Source organism: Chinchilla lanigera, unplaced genomic scaffold (assembly GCF_000276665.1).
Source record: "Chinchilla lanigera isolate Chin_1 unplaced genomic scaffold, ChiLan1.0 scaffold00009, whole genome shotgun sequence".
NCBI lineage: Eukaryota > Metazoa > Chordata > Mammalia > Rodentia > Chinchillidae > Chinchilla > Chinchilla lanigera.
The window spans coordinates 23,282,450-23,305,011 of NW_004955410.1; the positions used below are offsets into that span (position 1 = coordinate 23,282,450).

At 35.6% G+C, this 22,562-nt stretch overlaps 1 protein-coding gene across 1 annotated transcript in view; it reads left to right on the plus strand.

Moving 5' to 3' along the window:
• The first annotated feature begins 813 nt into the window (after nt 1-813).
• The window catches only part of Abcb5 (ATP-binding cassette, sub-family B (MDR/TAP), member 5), a 95,738-nt gene continuing 73,989 nt past the window's right edge, over nt 814-22,562 (plus strand). Inside the window, exons 1-12 of the mRNA XM_005377366.1 lie at nt 814-866; nt 4,973-5,030; nt 6,610-6,760; nt 10,414-10,468; nt 11,027-11,218; nt 11,300-11,471; nt 13,512-13,636; nt 13,717-13,894; nt 15,180-15,293; nt 15,595-15,705; nt 17,994-18,119; nt 19,564-19,767. Coding sequence (XP_005377423.1) covers nt 814-866; nt 4,973-5,030; nt 6,610-6,760; nt 10,414-10,468; nt 11,027-11,218; nt 11,300-11,471; nt 13,512-13,636; nt 13,717-13,894; nt 15,180-15,293; nt 15,595-15,705; nt 17,994-18,119; nt 19,564-19,767 — 1,539 coding nt within the window. The remainder of the gene's footprint in view (nt 867-4,972; nt 5,031-6,609; nt 6,761-10,413; nt 10,469-11,026; nt 11,219-11,299; nt 11,472-13,511; nt 13,637-13,716; nt 13,895-15,179; nt 15,294-15,594; nt 15,706-17,993; nt 18,120-19,563; nt 19,768-22,562) is intronic.

A 22,562-nucleotide genomic window follows, 5' to 3' on the forward strand; every position in this document is an offset into this window, starting at 1 on the left:
CAGGGGCACAACCCTTCACTAAGAAGCTTATTTCCTGAAAGTTTACTAGCTTTTTAATGTGCTTAGGCCCTGTTTAACTAATTAGTAATTCCTCTTTTCTTTTTAAATCTTATCTTTATAAGCATCTCAGGATAGGGTAATATACAGCATAATAAATGAGACTGATATCTCTACATGTCAGTAATGAAATAATAATTTATGAATATAATGTGATCTTAAGGTAAAGTATCCTAAAGTTTCATCCAAGGAAGATTATGTTATGCTTGACACAGTTTTAATGCCAACTGGTTTTTGAAATATTGCATGTAATTTTTTTATTATTTATCCATATATAGTGGAAGCTAAAACTTGCTGATATTTGATGAACCAGAATACTCTCCTCCTTCAAACTGTTGCTTCAGAAAAAAACTGCATTGGGTTTTATTTTGTTTTTTTTTAGAGAAAAATTAAGCATGAGATAGTTTCAAGATTTTTATCAATTACAATCAAATCAGTGGAAAAGTAGGAATAAAAGCCAATATCCTGACAAACCATGCAGATTTCATTTTTATTTTCCTTTTCTACTGCAATTCTAATATTTTCATTTACTCCAGATTTAAGCCAGAATGAAGTAAGTAAGTTATAAATTCATGACAATATCTGAATAACCTGAAACTTGGGTTAGAGTGAAGACGAGGCAGGGTGACCCTCTGAGAACTTGGGTTTTTTCAGAAACAGGGATGTAAAGAATGCTACATGTTAACCAATGAAAAATGCACACAATCATGCTATATTTGCTAAAAGTTTCTTCAGAAGAATTAAATTGTAAATAAGATGGCAAATTCTGAAGGAATTGAAAGGATGCAAGAAAATTATCAGAGAAATGAGTAAGCTTTCACTAAATTCACCAAAAAGGGTCTCTTTGCAACATTATCCCTTTCAAAGCTATAGCAAAAATAATTCTGATTTTTTTCCAAAAACAGCAATGCTGCGTGCATCTTGCTGTAGTTCAACAAAAGTCAATATTACAGTTGGCTTAACAGTGATTTTTAGAAAGAGTTATAGCTACAGAAATTATTTATTGAGACTTCTGATTTCTCTTCTTCTGAATTTCTTATAGCTTACCTGTATGTAGAGGAAATAAAACATGCCTGCCAATTTTTATTTCAGGTTTTATGAACACTGTGTTTCATGTGGTATATTTACTTTTCACTGAAAAGATACCTTTGCACCTGTGAGTTATACAATTCTTACACAGATAATTAATTAAAGATACAAAATGGAAATAGTTTAAAATCTATCTTATTTTCACTTATACCAGAGCAAAGGTGTTCTATCTGGATATACAACTGGACAGGGCCCCTCTGGTTCACATGGTTCATTAATTCAGGAAATGACCAGCAAAGCCTCTCTGTCCGTACCATTTTCTTAGGAGTCAGACACCTTAATCAGAAACTTCTTGAAGCTGAAGCAAATTTCTCTTGGGAATTTTTTTTCCTATTTCAAAAAAGGTTTTTATTTTTATATGTTTATTTTATTTTAAATGGACAATACCTGCATATATTTAGAGAGTAAAATGTGACTTTTTGATACATTCATACATTGTAAAAGACGAAAGATTTATACGATCTGAAGAGAAACCAGAGCATCATTCATACATTGTAGAGTGGCCAGATAAAACTAATTTAATTTAATATATCCATCACCTTACGCACTTATTTCTTTGTTGTGAGAACATTTAAAATCCATTCTTTTAACAATTTTGAAGTTTATATTATTTTTAATTATAGTTGCCACACTGTGCATAAGATCCCCGGAATTTGCACCTCCTACCCCACCGCAACTTTGCTCCTTCAGCCCAAAATCTCTCCTTTCTCCATTCACCACAGTCCCCAGCCTCTGGTAGCCTCTACCCTCCACTTCTATAAATTTGGCTTCTTTACATTCTGCATATAAGTGAGATCGGGCAATGTAGGGGGCTTTTTGTGTGTTTTTTGTTTTATTTTATTCCGTACAATATCCTGTAGATTTATCCATGTTGTTGCAAGTGACAGAATTTCCTTCTTTTAAAGGGGAAAGAATATGAATATATATACACAAGATAGCTAAGATAATTGGACTACTAATTTTTATTGTGTTATTGAAAGGAACAGTTAGTGTTTAATTATTTGATCAATCTTAAAGGCCTATATTTGTTTATCTGAGTAACCAATTTGAAGATACCAATATGTAATACAACAACCATTGTTAATTTCCTATCACCTTGTCTGAAATTCTGTACTGCTTTTGCTGTTTTTATGTTGTTTTATTTATGTCATGTGTCTGTTAATATGTTTCGGTTCTTTTATCTTTAAAATTAAAAAAAAAAAGAATTTCCTTCTTTTAATGGCTAAATAGGACTTCTTATATATCTACATCAAGTATTATCTTATTCATTCATCCAATGATGAGAACTTGCTGTTTTCATACCTTGGCTTATGACACTTCTTTAATCTTCTATTGTTTTGATTTTCCCATATTTTTCCTATCTGCCATATGTTCTCAAGAACTTTTTCCTCATATATTCAAAATAGATCCTTTGAGTTCCATGCCCTAGAATAATGGTGTGAGGGAGTAAAGAAGTGGCAGATTGATTTTAGATTCACCTGTGCACGGTAACATCTGTATCTGTAGACTGAATAAGCCATAGCTTCAGAATATATTTCACAAGCAATATTATAACTCACTAGGTAAAATTTCAACCTCTGTATTGACTTAAATTCAATCACAAGCTGTGTAAACTGGGGGTGTTTGCTATCTCAATGTCCTCACTCTTTAAAATGGTCACAATGATACTAGCAATTGTCATTTATCACAACTGATTTTATGTTATAAAGCTGGAGAGAAGTTAGATGTTTGTCTTCTTGGGGTGTCTTTTTAGAAAATTTGAAACTGTTCTTCAGATTTCTTTTTTAAAAATTCAGAATTGTGAGCTGGGCGTAGTGCCTCGCACCTGAAATCCCAGCACTTGGGAGGGTGAGCCAAGAGGACGGCCAGGAGTTCCAGGCCAGCCTACGTTACAGAGTGAGTTCAAGGCCAGCTGGACTACATAGTGAGATGTGGTCTCAAATAAAAATTCGGAATTATGTGTATGTGCTGTGTGTGTGTGTGTGTTTAACTGGCAGATGTCCATGAAATCACTGGATCAGATTTACTGCTTCCATTTAGATCTCCTTAAAATGTGAGCTAAGACCATCGGGGGGGGGGGGGTGCTAGTTGTTCTGGCAGTGACCACCAAGGCCCCAGAAGGTCAAGGGCTCCACATGCCTCACACACTAGTGGGGGAGGCACCGGAGAGGCTCACTGGAGTTCCTAAGTAAGTGTGTCTGGCCTTCAGCCCAGCCCCTCCAGACACACTATGGGTGTGACCAGTAGCCACCAAGGCCCCAGATTTGAAGGTAACAATATGCAATGGAATTACAATGGTGAACTCCTACCATCTTGTCTAGTGATACTCTGTATTATCTTTACTGTTTTATCAAAGAATTATTTTCTTATTCCCTATAATGGTTTAAGCAATCTGTCATTCTTACACCAGGGGTAATCTGAGCAATGTAGTTGGGGATAGTGATATGTAATATAACAACCACTGTTGATTTGTATTAATTTGTCTTAAGACTCTGTGTCACCTTGAATGTTCTTGCTTTGATTTGTTTATGTTTGTGATACTGGTATGTGCTACTGCTCTATTTCTTTGTTTGCTTCTTTCTCGTTTACTACTCTCTTTAAAATAAAATTTTAAAAAAGTGAGCTAAAAAGTGGCATTTTCAAATGGACAATATTCAGAGCATAGCACACTTGTTTAATGTGCACTTAAATTCATTACACCTAAAGCTCGCAGTTGCTCTCACCATTTCATTACAATAGGCTAAAATGTATAATTCATGACGTTATACCCGTTAGGATGGCTACTAGAAGAAATGAAAAAAGTGTTGTTGAGGATGTAGAAAAATTGGAATTCTAGGGCACCACTGTTAGAAATGTAAAATGAAGCGCCTTCTACAGAAAACAGTCTGATAGTTCTCCCAAAACTTAAAAATAGAATTACCATATGGTTCAGCCAATCTACTTTTGGGTATAAACCCAGAAGAATTTAAAGTAGAAAACCAAAGAGATGATTGTATACCCACATTCATAGCAACATTATAGCAACAGCCAAATTATGGAAACAATCCTGGCCCATATCAACTAATGAGTGGATGGGGAAAAAAACCAGTATATGTATACTGGGGATTATTCATTTTCAGCCCTTTCAAGGAGAGATTTTGACACATTACAACATAAATGAAACTTGAAGAAATACTCAGTAAATAATTCAAGGATGGCCCTTTGAATATATTAAGCCAGTCACAAAAGAAAATACATTGTATGATTCCACTTTTATGCAGTCTGTAGAGCACTCAGATTCATAAAGATAGAAATAGAATGGTGTTGTCCAGGACTGGGAGAAGAGGACAATGAATGGTGAGTTCTTTAATGGTGTGTTTTCAGTTTTGCAAGGTGAAAAGAGTTCTGTGGTGACGTAGCACAGCAGTGTGAATGTACTTAGTGCCCTGATCTTACACTGTAAAATGGTTAAGTATGAAAAGTCTAGGCTATGTAGATTTCATCACAATTTTTATAATTTTTGCTCCAGATACTTGTCTTTGCTTGCTATCTTAACAGACTTAGAGACAGCCAGTGACATCATCCTTTTCCAGTGATTTGTCTAACAATTTTTGTGCTTTGACTATATTTGGGTTATTTTTTTGGGGGGTTGGGGTTTTTGGGGGGTTTTTTTGGTACTGAGAATCAAACCCAGGACTTGTGCTTGCTAGGCTACATTTATTTTTAAATTTCAGTATTCATAAAAATTTGCTACCATTGGCAATATTTAGCATTTCAGCAAAATTGAAAAATTTTGTAAATTATAATCCCATTGAAACTTTACCATTTGTTAATATCCATTTTCCAGGACACTACAAGAACAGTTGCCTGAAGGCAGAAAGCAAGCTGTTGGATCTATTGAGATTGTAAGTGAAATCAAGTAAAATGCATGTACACCAGAAAATTTTAGGAAACAGTCAGGGAAATTAGTTCATTAAAGTATCATTTCCAATAAGAAAAAATAATAAAAACCCCAAAGAGAATTTTGAGGTAAAGGATTAAAAAAAGCACAATATCTACATAGCTTAACTTTTTCAAAAAGAAAAAGTGTGTGTAGGTGTGTGTGTGTGTGTTACATAAGTATAACAAAATGTTTTATCTGAGGGATGGAGAATAGCAACTTTCACTGTTTATACTTCAGTATTTTTCTGTGTGTGTGTGTGTGTGTTACATAAGTATAACAAAATGTTTTATCTGAGGGATGGAGAATAGCAACTTTCACTGTTTATACTTCAGTATTTTTCAGTAATTCTACATTGGTGAACGTTGCTATTATTTTAAAAGTGTTACAAATTATTTTTAAGTAAAAAAATAATTACCTAAGTATTTTGGAAAGCTTACTTATCAGGAAATATGTCAGGACACTTCCTTGGAATTATGCTTAAGAAACATTTTCGTGCATGTATTCTCAGACATCCCCTTCACCAACTCTAAGCTCTTTGCATAGCTGAAAATTTTTTTCAAAATATGCATGAGTCCACACATATTTTTCCAAAAGCTACATTGAAAAAAACCTTGGGAAATAGCAGAACATGGCAAATGTTATCAAAGAGATAACAAACTATTCTGAGGCAAGGCAGCAAGGCAGAGACCTTCCTATCCATAGTGCCGAATAAACTGCTGTGGAAGTTACTCCATAAATATTAATTAGCTGTTGCACGAATGAATGGAAAAACATGAAATTTTTCAGTCTTCACTCACAAAATACACAAACTTCCTCTTGTTCTTGTTCAATTCAACCTACACTTCAGTGCCCAGCATTTTATATTCAATCTTGAGCCTTCTCTGTAAGATAAATAATCAGTGTTTCCAAGTTTTGTTCATGATTTGGCTTTAGAATGGTGTTATAGGGATCTGATACAGAATAAAATATGAGGTATTCAGCATTTTTGGTATTCAGGCATTTCTTTCTTATTCCAAATCGCCCTGAAAATTATTATAGACCCTTATGGGGGGATAGACATTGTCCTGGGTAGAATGAATCTGAGGAATTAATTTAAAAATAAAATTCATTATATTTTCACTAGATGGTGACTGTTTCTTACACTTTGTAGTGGCAATGCTATGATGGCCATAAGCCTAGGGAATTAAAAATTTGCCAATTAACTTTCTATAAGCTAGGATAATGTCACTGAAATCTTTTACAATAGCAGAAGTTTCTGATTCATGTCAGATATCTGACCTGCAATTTGTATAATATTGCCATTACATGCAATTTATATAATATAGCTGCTACATTCTTCAGAGCCTTTTTCAAAATTGATTATAAATTATTAAGATTGGGTGTTTTTTCCCTTAATTCACATATAAACACATGTCCATGGCTTAATAATTTATTTAATCTCAATTTATAAAGTAGAATTTACTTGACGGCAAAAACTGTGGGTTGAACTTTTGTTTCTTTGTTCTGTAGCTGTTACACTACTATGCTTTTGTCCCGTTCAGTTCCGCTTTGCCGATGGACTGGACATCACACTCATGATCCTGGGAATACTGGCATCATTGATAAATGGAGCTTGCCTTCCATTAATGTCATTGGTTTTAGGAGAAATAAGTGATCACCTAACTAGTGGATGTTTAGTCCAAACCAACACAAGTGAGTATAAGATTTATTTTTCTTTATTACTGGGGACTCATACATACTATCTATATAATATGTACTTAAGTCATTTATTCTTCCATACTGCTAAGGACTAAAAACACCACAACCTGTTCTATTTTAGTCATAATTCACCCAAAAAGCAGAACCAATAAGATATCTGTGTCTAGATATGTCTATGCATGTGTGTGTGTGTGTGTGTGTGTGTGTATAGTCAGAGACAAGATTGAGTTTTTAAGGAACTGACTTACACGATTATGGAGTTTGCCAAGTCCAAAATATACCAAGTAGGCCAGCAGGCTGGACACCCAGGAGCAAGCCAATGCCACTGTACCCAGACACAAGTCTAAAGGCATTTGGCTATTCGTTGTTGGTATGTAAGAGTAATCTGAGACCCACCACAACTCAACTTGTCTCTCTAAAAATTCAAATAAGGTTCTACCAGAAGTGTTGATTACGTCAGAATTTACGCAGAAGGTTGCATCATTCCAAGCCAGTTACCTGTAATGACTCCTTTAAAAAAGAAGAAATCAAGTTACGAATGACTACATTTTTGGTTTACAAGCTACTTACGATTCTTTAATAGACAAAGACATGCAGGGCATAGGTAGCATAATTCAGTAAGTAAGCATCAGAGAACATACAGAAAATTACAGTACTAGAGACAAATACCCTGAATAAAAGATGAGGAACGTCTAGCAAGCAAGTAAACAAAAGTTTTCCTATTACCCATATTTGTAGGCATTTTCCATATTACCTGTATTTGTAGACGTCTTTCATGTTTCCTTTGCAGCTTATTTCAGGGTCATATCCTTCAAAGTGATATTCTTCAGAACATAAATTCTAGTGATTCCCATGTATACTGACATAGTGAGTACCTGAATATTTTTCATCTGGTGGACATTACAAATATTAGTAATTCCCTGATTGTGCCTACGTGTTCCCTAGTTCCACACTAGGAAATATCCCTATAGCTCTTTATTAAAACTGGGGCAAATAACTCCTTAAAGCCTGAACTGTCTTTTAGACACTGGTCTAGCTTTGTGCAGTGTCTTTCTCTCTGTATTCCATCTGACTGATTTACGTTTTCCAGCCAAAAGCAAATAATGTTTCAAGTATTCTACTCTTGTTTGAGTGAAATAAGCCATTTTCCTTCTCTCTGTCCTTCCAGATGATATTCATTGTCTAGTATATATTTTCTGATATTTTAGTGATGTAAAAAAAGTTAAGGATACAAGAAAAATTAACTTTGTATTTTGATTCTATAAGCTAAATCAGTTATTATGCACACGGATATACCAATTCACAGCATAAATATTTATTGATTGCCAGCTATAAGAAAACAAGTGCAAACCTAACAACCTAAGACACTTGTGTTATGGTTTATATCTAGATGTTGCCCAAAGCCTCATGGGATCATAGGTGGTGCTTTGGAAGGTGGCTGGAATTGAGTTGACTTGATTTTGAGACATGGGATCTGGTCAGAAGAGGGAGGTTGTTGGAGGCATGGCCTGCAAAAGTTTATCTCCCTTCCTGGATCCTCCCTTGAGCTCTCCAAGCTGCCTGGTCACTAGGCCATGAGCAGGTCTCCTCCACCCAGGTCCTTCCACCTCGCGTTCCTGCATTGGAGCCGGCTATGAACTAAAGATATGAGCCAGGATAAACCTCTCCTGCTTTAAGTTGTAAGCGTTGGGTACTACGTCTCAGCAAGGAAAAAGTGAGTAAGATTGTCAGGGCGAGATTCAACAAGATAGGTCTTCAAAAGAAGCCAAAAATGTGAGAACAAACAAAGCTTTGTTGAAGCGTGCAAACAACACCCTTGACCAAGAGTCAGAAACCAAGATGTCGGCAACCAGAGAACTTTGTACTGGGTTTCTGTACATTTATAAGAAACCATGGTAACCACATTACCTCATCTAGGGATTTTACAAAACTGCCAGTCATGGTCACAAGGTTGAAATTTCCCAGGGGTTTGTTAGTATGATTAAATTTTAGCTTACTTACAATTTGTTTTAACTCTTTGTTTCTCATTTTATAGCTCTGCTCTCCCTTTTGTTAGCTATAAGGGAGGGAGCAGAAAATTGAGTTCATCCAAAGTTTACATGACTTCTAAAATGGAGTTATAAAAAGAAAATGGTGTCTGTCTTGCCCTATGAAGACAACTTGGGAGTATTCCTTTTATTACATATATCCTATTATTGATTACCTTACCTGTGCTGGATCGAAACAGGTGGTAGATATTTGACTGATACTGCTGTGATGTATTTTATCAAATACGGTGAATATAAAAATAGGTGTGATAGGATTTAGATAAATTCACAAATACATCACTGGTGTATTTCTCTTTACTGGTGTAATACACTGACTGACAAAGAGTTGTAAAGGAGTGGCAGAGGAAAACCTGAGTTCTATTATTGTATTCACTGAAGAGAAAGCAGGTGTAATACACCAGTAAAGAGAAATAGGATTATTAAGAGGCATAACCACCCTTAACCTTTTAAATAATAACTCATCAATTATTAACATGGATTTTTCTGGAGGATAATCACAGAGGATGGCTGTCTCCTACAAGTAAAATATGAGTAACTACCATTGACTGTGCTCACTTATGTGTCAGTCCTAAATGTTTGCACATATTGTTTCTATTAATATAACCTCCAAAATGCATTTTATGTTACTGTGATACCACTTTAAAAAGTGTTTATTTTCTTTATCTGTACAATTAAATCTCATTAAAATTTTCTCCTCAATTCTAATATTTTCACTTCAGCCATGTCAATTATGATATTTCTGGAATAAGCTGGTTCAAAAATACAATGCCATAAATACAAAAAAAAGGGAAATAATTAGTAATACATAAGAAAGTTTCATAGCTTTTACTTGAGCCGACATATGTAAATAAGAAATGAAAAGTCATGATGTTTGCAATTTCTTTCAATCATAGAGTGTTAAGTAAGAAATTGTAACAATGAATCTTGACCATGGTTTTGTACTGTTGATGAAATCAGGGCCTTGTTATACTATTAATTGTTATGTTATTAATTTATGATTTAATTTATAATATGCTATTAACTTCTATGAACCATGAACTGTCTAGTAGATGATACATGGAAAATTTGCATAAAAGACTTTTAACCCAAGGATTATTTGAAATGCAAATTTACTATGTGGCTATTCTGAATATAACCCAACACACTCCAAGGAGATTCCTTTCCGCTTTTCTCCATGAGTATTTCCTCTAGAACTTCCATATATGTTCTTGCTTTTCTTAGACTTTCTAAATCATCCTTCTAAATCATTGCTGGGGTCTATAAATCTTATTCTAAATGCATGCTCAAAGGCATGGAAGAGGAATTCTGTTTCCACTGTCTCCTGTGTGTTGCCTGATTAGAGCATCTTTAAGAATTCTCTGTGGGTATGGGCTTCATGGTTAATGTCTCCTTGTATTTTTTCACATTGCGTGAATAATTCTTAAGAGCAAAGACAATTATTTCAAGTATTAATTTAAAGACTAGAAAATAAGATAATCATAAATTTGTTTGTAGGCATTAAGCTCATTTTCTCTAGAAAGCACTATATTTAACACTGCTACAAAACAGTATGACCACTTCTAAATTAATTTTTTATAATTTAAGACATTTTCTTTACAGCAAATTACTCAAACTGTACTAAGTCTGAAGAAAAGCAGAATAAAGATACGATTATGTAAGTAAAAATGAAGTGTTATTATCATAGTCGGAGCATGCTGTCTTAGTCAATATTTATAAGAAAAGCAACTGAAATTTTTGTCTGATTATTATTACATGTAAGTGATTAAATTAAATATCTTCTTTCATTAGGATATGTAATATAATTACTGTAGTACCAATTTTTTTTTGGCCATACAAGAAATTCACCTTGGGCCCTTTGATTGCACTACATTCCTGTCACTTTTTCTTTTTTCTGTTTTGAGAAAGGGTCTCCCTAAATTGCCCAGACTGGGCTCAAATTTGCAATCCTTTTGCATCAGACTCTGAGAGTGCTGAGATTATAGGCATGTGCTACCACACCTAGCTGCTTGCATTTTTATACTAATTTTTGGAAAAAAAAAAAAAGGCTGCTAAGTTTTTTTAATCTATAGAACATCACTCATGGTAGGTTATTTCCAGATATTTTCTAGGTTCTTGCATGAATTTTCTCAATCACATGTTATGATATATTTGTCTTTTTCCGTTTTTATTTTTAAGTAGTAATAGTCTAACATTTCCAATAATCTTTCTTCAGGTTGACCCTGTATTATGTTGGAATAGGAGTTACTGCCTTGATCTTTGGCTACATGCAGATTTCCTTTTGGGTTATGACAGCAGCAAGACAGACCAAGAGAATTCGTAAACAGTTTTTTCATTCAGTTTTAGCGCAGGACATCAGCTGGTTTGATGGCTGTGACATCGGTGAACTTAACACCCGCATGACTGAGTAAGATGAATATGTAGTATATCAACTTTGTTTTCGTTGTTTGACACATGTGACTTATCTAAATGTATTTACTTGTTGCAGTGACATCAATAAAATCAGCGAGGGAATTGGAGACAAGATCGCTCTGTTGTTTCAAAACATATCTACTTTTTCTATTGGCCTCACAGTTGGCTTTGTAAAGGGCTGGAAACTCACCCTGGTAACTCTGTCCACATCTCCCCTTATAATGGCTTCAGCAGCAATGTGTTCTAGGGTAAGCACGATGGGTAATAATGTCAGCTAGAAGCAAAATGTGGACTCAAGGTCTTAGTGAGTTTGTCAAAACAGATGTTTCTGTTAATTTTCCATGTCCCAAAATACAAAAGGGTACTATCAACCACAAACACTTCTGATTTTATTCATTAATCACCTTTCTGTCTCTAAATTTTGTGCTTTGAATGAGGTTTGTTTTTAATACCTAACATTTAAAAACATCCCTCTCCATTTCGCAGCCTAATGCAGCTTCACTCGCTAGCACAGAGAGAAGTATGATCGCTTTACACACACAAGGTATAGCCGTTGCTGCTGGGAGAGCTTGTGTGTTCTAAACCCCAGATAGATGTGTTATATTTCACTTCACTTGGTAGAATTAAAGAAGAAAATGTCATAACTATAAGCACTTAAAACCTTTTTAATGTCTGTCTTTTTTTAAGTTTGCAATTTATAAGGCTTTGAATAATAATTAAAATGCATATTAATGTCTGCTTTTATGTCCTACATAAATATGGTTCCTTTTTTTAAAAAATTATGTATTTATAGTCTAAACTGTATTTTTAGCAGTATTATTATACTATAAGTATACCACAAGGTATACTAATTTATTTACAGACTGGTTTGGAAATCAGTCTATAAAATTCAAAATCAACCAACATATCCCTAATGTCCCTCTTTCAAATCAAGTGTTTGGCAATTCTACCAGGGTATCCACCCCTGGAGTGAAGGCCCCGTGTTTTCAGTCTTGCAATACTAATTGTTCTTTTTGTAAATCAAATCTATCAAATTTCCTGAGCTCATTTGCTACCAATGTATACATTCAACCAAACAAGAATTTTCAGCAATAAAAATATTCTAGGGTTAACTAATTCATTAATAGGCTTGGATATTCAGACAACAAATATATTCAGTGTGATTTCTAGTGTTGACCTTCTAACCCTTGAAAAAAATCTTCACTTCCAACTTATTTGAAATTACTTGAAATCTCGGGTATATTTCCCATAGTGTTACTAAGGTCAGAGTCCTAACTACCCAGGAAAAGGAGACTGACAAAGAGTTGTAAAGGAGTGGCAGAGGAAAACCTAAGTTCTATTATTGTATTAACTGAAGAGAAAGCAGGTAGTCCAAAGTTCCGCAAACGACTAGAGATACCAAGGTGCATAGTTTCTAGCTTCCTTGACTTTGGTTGAATTTGGCAAACATTTAGTAAATATTGTCTATATTTGTACATAGATTTGCATGAATTGGTGTCTTCCTACCAGTGACACAGAAAAAAATTGTTTTCATGAAGTGTACTCAGAAAATAATGAGTATTACTCACTTATTTTAACTTTACCAGGCATCTGAATATGTCATTCATGAAATCAATTCCAATTATGTGGCATATATTTCGAAAGTAGATTTTCTATATGAGTCTGCAATATTATAACCTCTCATCTCTGAAGCAAATAGTCTTGCTCTTTCCTTTCATTGAACTATTGTTCTAATTATTGAATTAGTAAGTGGGTCACATAATAGAGAAAAGGGTATGTGTAATTCTAAATTTTAAGGACTCAGATAAACCTGTCTAATATCATTAACAATGACATTCTCTCCCTTCACTCCAAATCTCATCTCTCAGTGTTCAGAGGTAAAGCATTCAGGTGGCATTATATAATAGAAGTTCCAAGGTCGTACCCCATACATATACAGGGTCATGTTCCTCTTCCTCCAAGGCCTGTGACCTATATGTCCTGAAGAATTCTTGCTTTGTATATAATAACAAATCAGCTCAAGCTCGCTCATTTCCAGAGTGCCCCTGAGAAGGATAGCATCCTTCATATCCTCTAAATCAAGTTTTTTCCTAGTTGTACTAATGACACACATCTAAAAGAATTTTTTTAAATATAGAGAAAAACAATGACTAGAAACATAGACAGGGATTTGGATTCTAGGTAAAGTTAAACTACCTGGGATTCCAGTTCTGTGAACTATGTGCTGTGTACATTGTTACTAGCTCACACTCATTCTTTAGTGAACCCGTGGTCGTAATTTATTGTAGATGGTCATCTCATTAACCAGTAAGGAATTGAGTGCCTATGCCAAAGCTGGGGCTGTAGCAGAAGAAGTCTTGTCATCAATCCGAACAGTCATAGCCTTCGGAGCCCAGGAGAAAGAAATTCAAAGGTCTGTCCCATTAATTATTACAAAACGTACTTGGCTTTATTTTCCCCAAAGGATAGCACACTGTGTTTTGTCTTTGTAAGGTACACACAGAATCTAAAAGATGCAAAGGATGTTGGCATAAAGAAGGCTATCGCTTCAAAAGTGTTTCTTGGTGCTGTGTACTTCTTTATGAATGGAACCTATGGACTTGCTTTTTGGTATGGAACCTCCTTGATTCTTAGTGGAGAGCCTGGTTATACCATTGGGACTGTTCTTGCTGTAAGTCTTATTCAAGAACAAAGGAATATGGCCTAATAATCTTTTCTTGCCTAGAACTTAGTAAAAATTCCATTTTGAATGTAGAGGAGTATTCAGCAATGAATGTTTTTAATGAACACCCGTGTGAATTAGATATATTTTTACATTATAGTTATGAATTGACAGAATTTATTCATTTAATATGTTTTAGTGAACTCACTGTGCCGAGCAAAATACCTTTAGAAGAATCAACATTAAATTCTCCACTAGAAGATAGTATTCTCAATCCAGTCGTCAGAAAGGCCAGCCTCTAGTGAGACATTTCCTTTCCTAGTTGCTGAGATAAGATGGCACACTGCATTCATCTTGCTAAATGCGTCCTCCCTCTGGAAATAATCTGTGCATTGGATTGCTTTTCCTCTGTTTTATCAGCAAGTAGTAATGGTTAAAACAAACTACATACTGCTCTGCCCAACATTGCTACCCAGAGTCTTTCAAACTCCTGGGGAATGTATGTTAAATTTTAATATACCCAGTTATCCTCCCAAGTTGCAGCAATAAAGAGATCAATTCCGAATTTTAAAACGTTGCCATGGTGAACATATATTTGCGGTACATATATCAATTCTTGTGTGGCCTTCCAGTTGTGCAGATTTCTCTTCTGTCAGTCAAAAGTATCTTTTGAATTTGAGTGTTTCATAGTTTAAACTTTAAACTCTTCATTTATTTCATGTGAAATGAAAACATAAATTTTGACGAAGCTTTCTCGTCTAGATTCCTCACCTGCACGACAGGGAAAATAGCACCTAGCTTGCAGAATTCTTTCCTTTTAGGACTATTCTTCAGAGATGAGTTTGTCTGAAAATGGACAGATGTTCGCTGATAACAAGATTCAAAACATCAGGGTAGAAATATGCCTCCGAGCTAGTGACATCTATCGCATTCTTGTTATTAAAGCCCACAGGGCTGGCCAGCAAGGACAGAGTGCAGATGGGGAGTGCAGTCACCTCCTCACCGCAGGTCTGCGCTGGTGGGCGTGCTGCGGTCAGCACATTTTCCCGCTCAGATGCCCCAGCCAGTGATAACCACAAGACCATGGACAATCAGAAATTGTGCTACACTAGGAAAAGGGCAAGGAAAGTTGACCAGCCTGCTTTTTCTTTATATTTGATCACTTTTTCCACTTTGTTACCTAATTCCTGTAATGTCTCTTTATGAACCTAAAGCAAATACTGTACATACTTCATCCTGCTGTCTGTCTTCTATAACTGCAGAAGAATAAGTTTCCTTTTCTCTGTTTCTGTAGGTTTTCTTTAGTGTAATCCACAGTAGTTATTGCATTGGAGCAGCAGCACCTCACTTTGAGACCTTCTCTGTCGCCCGAGGAGCTGCCTTTAATATTTTCCAGGTTATTGATAAGGTAAGACCTCTTATTGCTTAGAAGGATTACTGAAGAAAGAAACCATAAAGCAGACAGGTGCATTTCACAACAATAAGATGAGCAAAATCTGCCTTGGCCAGAGAGCTAGGGAAAGCAATATTGCTTTTAGCTCTTTTATGAGGAGACTGTGTTCTATTGAAAGCTTCATGCCTCATTTAACACACTTCTAATGTAAAAGGAAAATGTTGCAAAATAAAATCTTCTTTAAACTATTTTTAGAATACAAGGAGTGTCGGCTTAGCTCTTTAAAAATATGTGATTTCTCTTTGTTTTTTCTAAGAAACCTAGTATAGATAACTTTTCCACAACTGGATATAAACCTGAATGCATAGAAGGAACGGTGGAATTTAAAAATGTTTCTTTCAATTATCCAGCACGCGCATCTGTTAAGGTAGGTTAAATTAAGTAGTACTGTACGGTTTTCTGATAGTATCTTCTACTGGCTAACATCTCTTCTGAGATTATATAGGATGATTTTTACCAAGATGTTGGCTACTTTGTTTAGAGACTTTAGTAGATAGTAGGGCAGGTAGGTAATTAATAAACAAATACCCTGCAAAAACTTTTATATTTTGAGGCCTCTTCTCCACAGTTGACTGAAAAAAGCATTTTCAACTCCCCGGAATTTCTCTGCTTTGCATTTGCAACAAAAAATTCCTTGGATTTATGGCGCCACCTATTGGCGGTCCATGGATCTCATCCCATTCTAGCACTGTGTCACTCTGCCACTGAGCTATAATCCCCATATTCTTTTGTAGTTTATTTTGAAACAATGATTCCCTTAAGCTGGGCTCAAATGTGCAGCTCTCCTGCCACAGCCTCCTGAGTAGCTGGGACTTACAGGTGTGTGCTGCCACACCCAACTAAAAAACTCCTGTTAACCTTGTGGCTTCTAACCTACTGCGTGAGCATGCAGGTATTGCTTTCACTCTTCCCTCGGGCTTTTACTAATTAGCAGCTGCGTTCCATGCATCTGCTCCCTCAACCTTACTCATGAATAACACACATACACAAGCACATGCTCACATTTAAGATACACACTACCGCCTCAGCGATGTAGCTCAGCGGCACAGTGCCTGCCTGGCGAGCGCAAGGCCCTGAATTCAATTCCTGATACCCTTCCTCTCCCCGCCCCCCAAAAAACAGAAAAGGACTTTAAAATACACACTATATAATTTGTTCTCTATCATTTAGTTTTTGGCAAGTTCTTGTGAAAATGTGTCAGTATGTCTATGTCTCCCATCACCTTCCCCTTTATCAGTGTATTTATTCAAAAGGCAACATTATTAAAGATTGCAAAGGGTATTTACTAACTAAAGGGTATTTATTAACTAAACATTTGTTTCACTGCAACAGTAGAGAGCACGGATTTTTGTGAAACAGATAAAATTACTAATGTCATCAAGCTCTAATGAGTCTCACAGAATCTGCATTAAAAATAATCTACGTACTCCTACTTCCTTATTTTTCTGTAATGAAAACTCCTATTGAAATTCTCTTTTCAAAGCTCTTTCTTTTTCTAAAAGTTTTTATTACTTAAGTCTGAGTATTGGATTAGGTGGCCTTTTATCCTTTTTCTTAACATAGACTATTTCAAACTCTAATTTGCAACTACATATCGTTTGGCTTCCTGGAGATCTAAGCACCAGTTGTGCCATTATATTGCCCTTGGAGAGTGTTCACTAGCTTCTAAACAATTGTTCTTTTAATGAACTTTTCAAACATAACCCTTTTTGTTAAGCTCACAAAATGATTTTTTAAAGTGTCACCCACTTTAAATGAATAAAGCACAGATTCTTCCCAGGAATAAAAAGAAAGCAATTCAAGAGTAAAAGTGCCTGCAGCACTGGTGTTTGTGGTCCTGATTTCTCGCCTCCTTTAGAATATCTTTCTCTGCCTGGCCCTTTGATGGTTTTGTGCTTGGTTTATTGAAAGCGTCTGTTTCTTTACAAATTATGAGATCAGCTGGGAGACTCTACAGAGAGAATTCTGTTATCTGGGTTAAAAATATATAGGTTGCAAGCAAAGATAGGTGTCATTTGGGGTCATAATGATGAGGGTGCTCCCGTGTCACAGCCCCCTGTGACACTAAAGACTGGTAGCAACCCCTTGTCATTGAGAAAATTTTTGAAATGTTTCTACCATATTGAAATGTCCCCATGAGATCACCGAAGAGGCGGGGTTTCCAGGAGAGACATCCTGTCCATGGGCGTCACTCAGGGGTCTTGCTAGTTGCTCTTAGCAAATCACTTTGCAGTAAGGTTAAATGTATTCTAAGTAAGATCCTCCTTAGATAACTCAAAAAGATATCAGACAAGATGTCGCTCAGTTGTTTCAAATTAAAAGATAAAGCTTTCACTAACTTGCTAGTCATGAAATTCATTTAAGGTACTTTAATTGAAAACACGAAACATTTGCTGTGGCTAATTAATATTCTATGAATACTCTTAGCTAAGTTCTCCTCTTTATATGCAGAAATGATGATAAATTCCTCCAATAATATTTTCCAAAGTGATGTACATTATTGTATATGCACAAGGAGCAAATAAAAGGTCTTAATTTGTTTTTAAGTGTCACAGAGGAATTTGCTTCTGTTTAAAGTTGTACATTGAATTTTGGACAGTATGTATAGTCTAGCTTTTTCCTAACTTTATGTTATTCCTACATGCGTTCTGACAGATTCTGAAAAGTCTAAATCTCAAAATTAAGTCTGGAGAGACAGTGGCCTTTGTTGGCCCCAGCGGCAGTGGGAAGAGTACTGCAGTCCAGCTTCTGCAACGATTATACGATCCTGATGACGGCTTTGTAAGTGCAGGTTGTGAGAAAAACTATGCATAGTCTACCTCACAGGATTTGGAAATACTACCTATTACAGAGAACGAACAACTATGTTGACTTTTAATTTTTAACAGTAGGGCTAAGAGAGAAGCCATGTCATCTTTTTTTCCTATGTATTCCTTCATTTCACAACTATTTATTTAGTACCTACTAATCATATTTCCCCCAAAATAAGACCTACCTGGAAAATTATCAGCCTCGTGAACTAGAGATCAAAAATGTCAGCCCCAGCCAACCTATCCTTGCCTTGCCTGGCATTACAGAGTGGTCACTGAGCAAGAAAATAGTGAGGTATAATCTACTGCATGACACCGTTGTTACCATGGTAACAAACAGCTACAACTTATTTTCCAAAAAACATGGATATGTCAAGCAATATTCTAGGTTCTAGGAATTTCTCAATGCACAAAACATAACACTCTCTGCCTTCATGGAGTTTACATAGTAGTAAGTAGAGATAGACAAACAGATAAAATATAAAATAAATTACATAATACTGTATGTTTAAAGGGAATGAATATCTTGGAGAAAAACAGCACAGTAGTTTGTAGTACCCAAAGCTTATCAAGAATTTCAACATTTGTCAGCAGGTAGAAAATACCTTCTTTCTTTTTTTCTGTAATCTCTAATGTTACCCTTAACTTTCTAATCCTTGTAGGCATAGAGAATAAGACATTCTCAAGTACATAATTCTTAATGCTTCTGCTCCAGCTTTCAGGCTTATTTTTCAATCTATGCTTCTAGAGCCTGATTTCAATTAAATTTGACTTCTTAGCCTCTCTTTGGCATAGCTAAGATTCTATGCTAAAAAATTACTGGGTGAGTAACCCAAGTAGAAAGCAGTTGCATGCAATACCCATTCCCAGCCAGAACACTAGGGATGGTAAGGAACAGAGGTGTAATGACTACCGTATCTGGGCTCCGTCATCGGAATAAGTTGGGGTAATGGCATCAAATACAGTCAAGAGAATTCACATATTATTAGTTATAGCAATGAGGGATTTGACACTTGTCTTTTGTGGCTAAGTGAAGTATTGAAGAAAAGTAAAAAGAAGTTCTCAGAGGAATTTTGCAGGTCACATCGCTCTTAAAACAATAAAGTGAGGTTTGTTACACATCTCCCCACCATAATGTCAGTGCTACCTAGAGGATACATCTCACTAATCCCTAACTCGTGAATCTTAGAAAATAGATACCCAGGGTCAGTGACATTTTCAGCCAGTCTTTTGAAGTTTTTTTCTCAGGTTCTCATCTATAAGAGAGTGTATTGATAATATACATACTGTGAGTGTTTTGTCAGAATATGGTCGATCTTTGATTCCTGATACACGCTACCTCTCAGCTCATCGTTCAGACTAGGAAGAAAGACTCTAAAAGATACCATAATGTAGTTCCTGTTTGGGATTGGCAGATCACAGTGGATGGGAACGACATCAGAGCCCTAAATGTGCGGCATTATCGAGAACACATTGGAGTTGTCTGCCAAGAGCCTGTTTTGTTTGGGACCACCATCCGAAACAATATTAAGTATGGACGAGATGATGTGACTGATGAAGAGATTGAGAAGGCTGCAAAAGAAGCAAACGCTTATGACTTTATAATGAAGTTTCCTAATGTAAGTTTGTGTGCTGCTTATGTTATCAGCTTAGAGCTGTAGCAGTGCAGCGGTCCATAAGAAAGTAATGAAACAATAACTTCTATTGAATAGTAGAAGTGGTGTGATTAATTTGTGCTAGGTGAGACATCAACGGGGTAGGCAGAGTAGTAACAATCAAAAGAAGAGATGCATCATGGAAGGATAAGTTTTCAAAGAGTCATGTAAAGAGTTCTTATTGGTTTTAGCTACACATAGGGAAAAAAAAGGAAAAATACATTAAACTATAACAAAGAAATACAAGACAAAATCACCAGCCCAAACTAAAAAATGACTGCAGAAAGTTGACTTGTGAGGCCATCTTGTGGCTAAAAGGGGGAATGTCATACACACAGTATGTTGCTCGGTTTCCGAAAGAGAAAACATTTTTAAAAGCTCATAGCATTAATAGTGAGTAAGAAATGTGAAGTCATACTTGTAAAAAGTTATGAAAAACTAAAATTATTAGTGATAGGACACATCAGACCTCAATGGATATTTAGAAGTGATAATTACAACTCCTTTTATGTACATTTAATAAGTTTTAGTTCATCAGTGTAACCTGAAATTGTTGCAGGGAGCACCCTGTGAAATATGAAAGAATGATATTTGTAATGAAAATATATATGGTGGTTGGGGGTGTAGTTCAGTGGTTAAGCACTTGCCTAGCATATCCAAGTCGGTGGATTTCATCCCAACCATTGCACAAAAATAAAATAAGATAAAACGCACATAAAATTTCAAACTAGCAGAAGGTAACATAACAAAAAATCATTTTGATAGACATATTTTACAAACCACTACCATATTGGCAATAATTCCTTTTAAAAAAGAAAACTTTTATTGTGCCAGTAATTACTTCCTGTCCCATTATTTAGGGTCATAATCAGCACAGTATTGAGGCCAGCAAAATCATAAAGGGCTTGGTGCAATTGTCTTACAGTCGGGGAAAACACTTCCTTTCATTGTCCTTTTTCCTATGTCAGTGACTTCCTTTCTCCTGAATAAACAATCAGTGCTCTCCAATTTCCTCCTTGGAATTAGACAGCTACTGAGTGTCTCTTAAATCAAGATCTCAAAGTTATGATTTGTTTTACTAAAAAGCCATGACTACATAAAGATGCTCCTTCCTATACATGTAATAGTAAAACATAAAGCTATAATCCCAAGAACAAAGACACCAGCTTATCACAGTGAAAACTAAATTTCACAGGCATGGTTAACCAGAGAAATAGCACAGTAAGTATGAAAATAATATTTTCAGGATCTGGGGATACGGCTCAGGTGTAGAACACAAGCCCATGGGCTAGATCCCCAGCACCATAGAAAAATAAAATAAAATAAAATAAAATAAAATAAAATAAAATAAAATAAAATAAAATTCCCAGATAAGTTTAAGGCAGATAAGTGAAATTTTATGGAAAGCTATGTTCAAAGTGAATAGTATTACTTCTATATAAATACATATATATTTCAAAATTAGCATATTAAGATTTCCAGACACTGGCCAGCCTTTCAACCATAACGTACCATACAACTAGCTAAAATATATGAGGTACAGGACAATCGTTTCTAAGCATTGGTTAAGAGACAGTAAACAAAAGTTTTCTGAGAAGAAACTCCACGAATTTGCAGTATTCTTCTAGGAACAAACTTCGGACCTCACTTGTGTGAAGCGGAATCCAACAGAATACGGCAGTCTCGCTGACTTGGCAGGCAGAGATCAAATTTTAGAGATGCTTAGGAAAGGTGATAAAACAGCTTTGGCATTTGTATTTCTTTATCCAAAAAGCGTGTGTATTCATCTCAGATGCCCATTTTTGGACTAGGTCTTTGAATTTTGGGTGCCTGATTTTTTTCAATTCTTTATATGTCCTAGATAGAAGTCCTTTGTCTGAGGTACACTTGGCTAAAATTTTTTCCCAATTCCTGGGTTTTCTTCTGACTGCTTGTGATTTCTTTTGATGTACAAAAACTTTTCAATACGATGAGATCCCAGTTGTTTATTCTTTGAAGTATCTCCTGTGCAGTTTGGTTTTTGTTCATGAACTCTCTGCCTACCCTGTCTTCAAGATTTCTACCTACTTCCTCTTCCAGTATATTTATTGTTTCTGTTTTAATATTTAGATCTTTGATCCATTTTGACTTTAGTTTAGTACATGGTGATTGATATGAGTCTGGTTTTAGTCTTCAGCATGTGGAAAGACAGTTTTTCCAGCACCATTTATTAAAGAGGCTATTTTACTTCTAGTGAACATGTTTGATCCTTTTGTCAAAGGTAAGGTAGGTGAGTGTGTTTGTAGTTGGGTCTGCATTTTCTGATGTGCTCCATTGATCCTTGAGTCTGTTTTTTCTCCAGTATCATGTTGATTTTACTATAGTAACTTTGTAGTATAATTTCAAGTCGGGGATTGTGATGTGTCCTGCCTTGCCTTTGTCACTCAGGATTGCATTTGCTATTCTAGGTCTCTTCTGGTTCCAGATGAATATTAGTACTATTTTCTCTAGATCTGTTAGGTATACTAATGGTATTTTGATTGGGATTGCATTGAACCTGATAAATATATGAAAAAATGTTCAACATCATCGGTCCTTTGAGAAATACAAATTAAAACAACACTGAGATTCCATCTCACCCCTAGAAAGAATGGCTATCATCAAGAAATCATCCCATAACAAATGCTGGAGGGGCTGTGGGGAAGAAAGAAACGCTTCTCCACTGTCAGTAGGAGTGTAAATTGGTGAAACCACTGTGGACATCAGTGTGAAGATTCCTC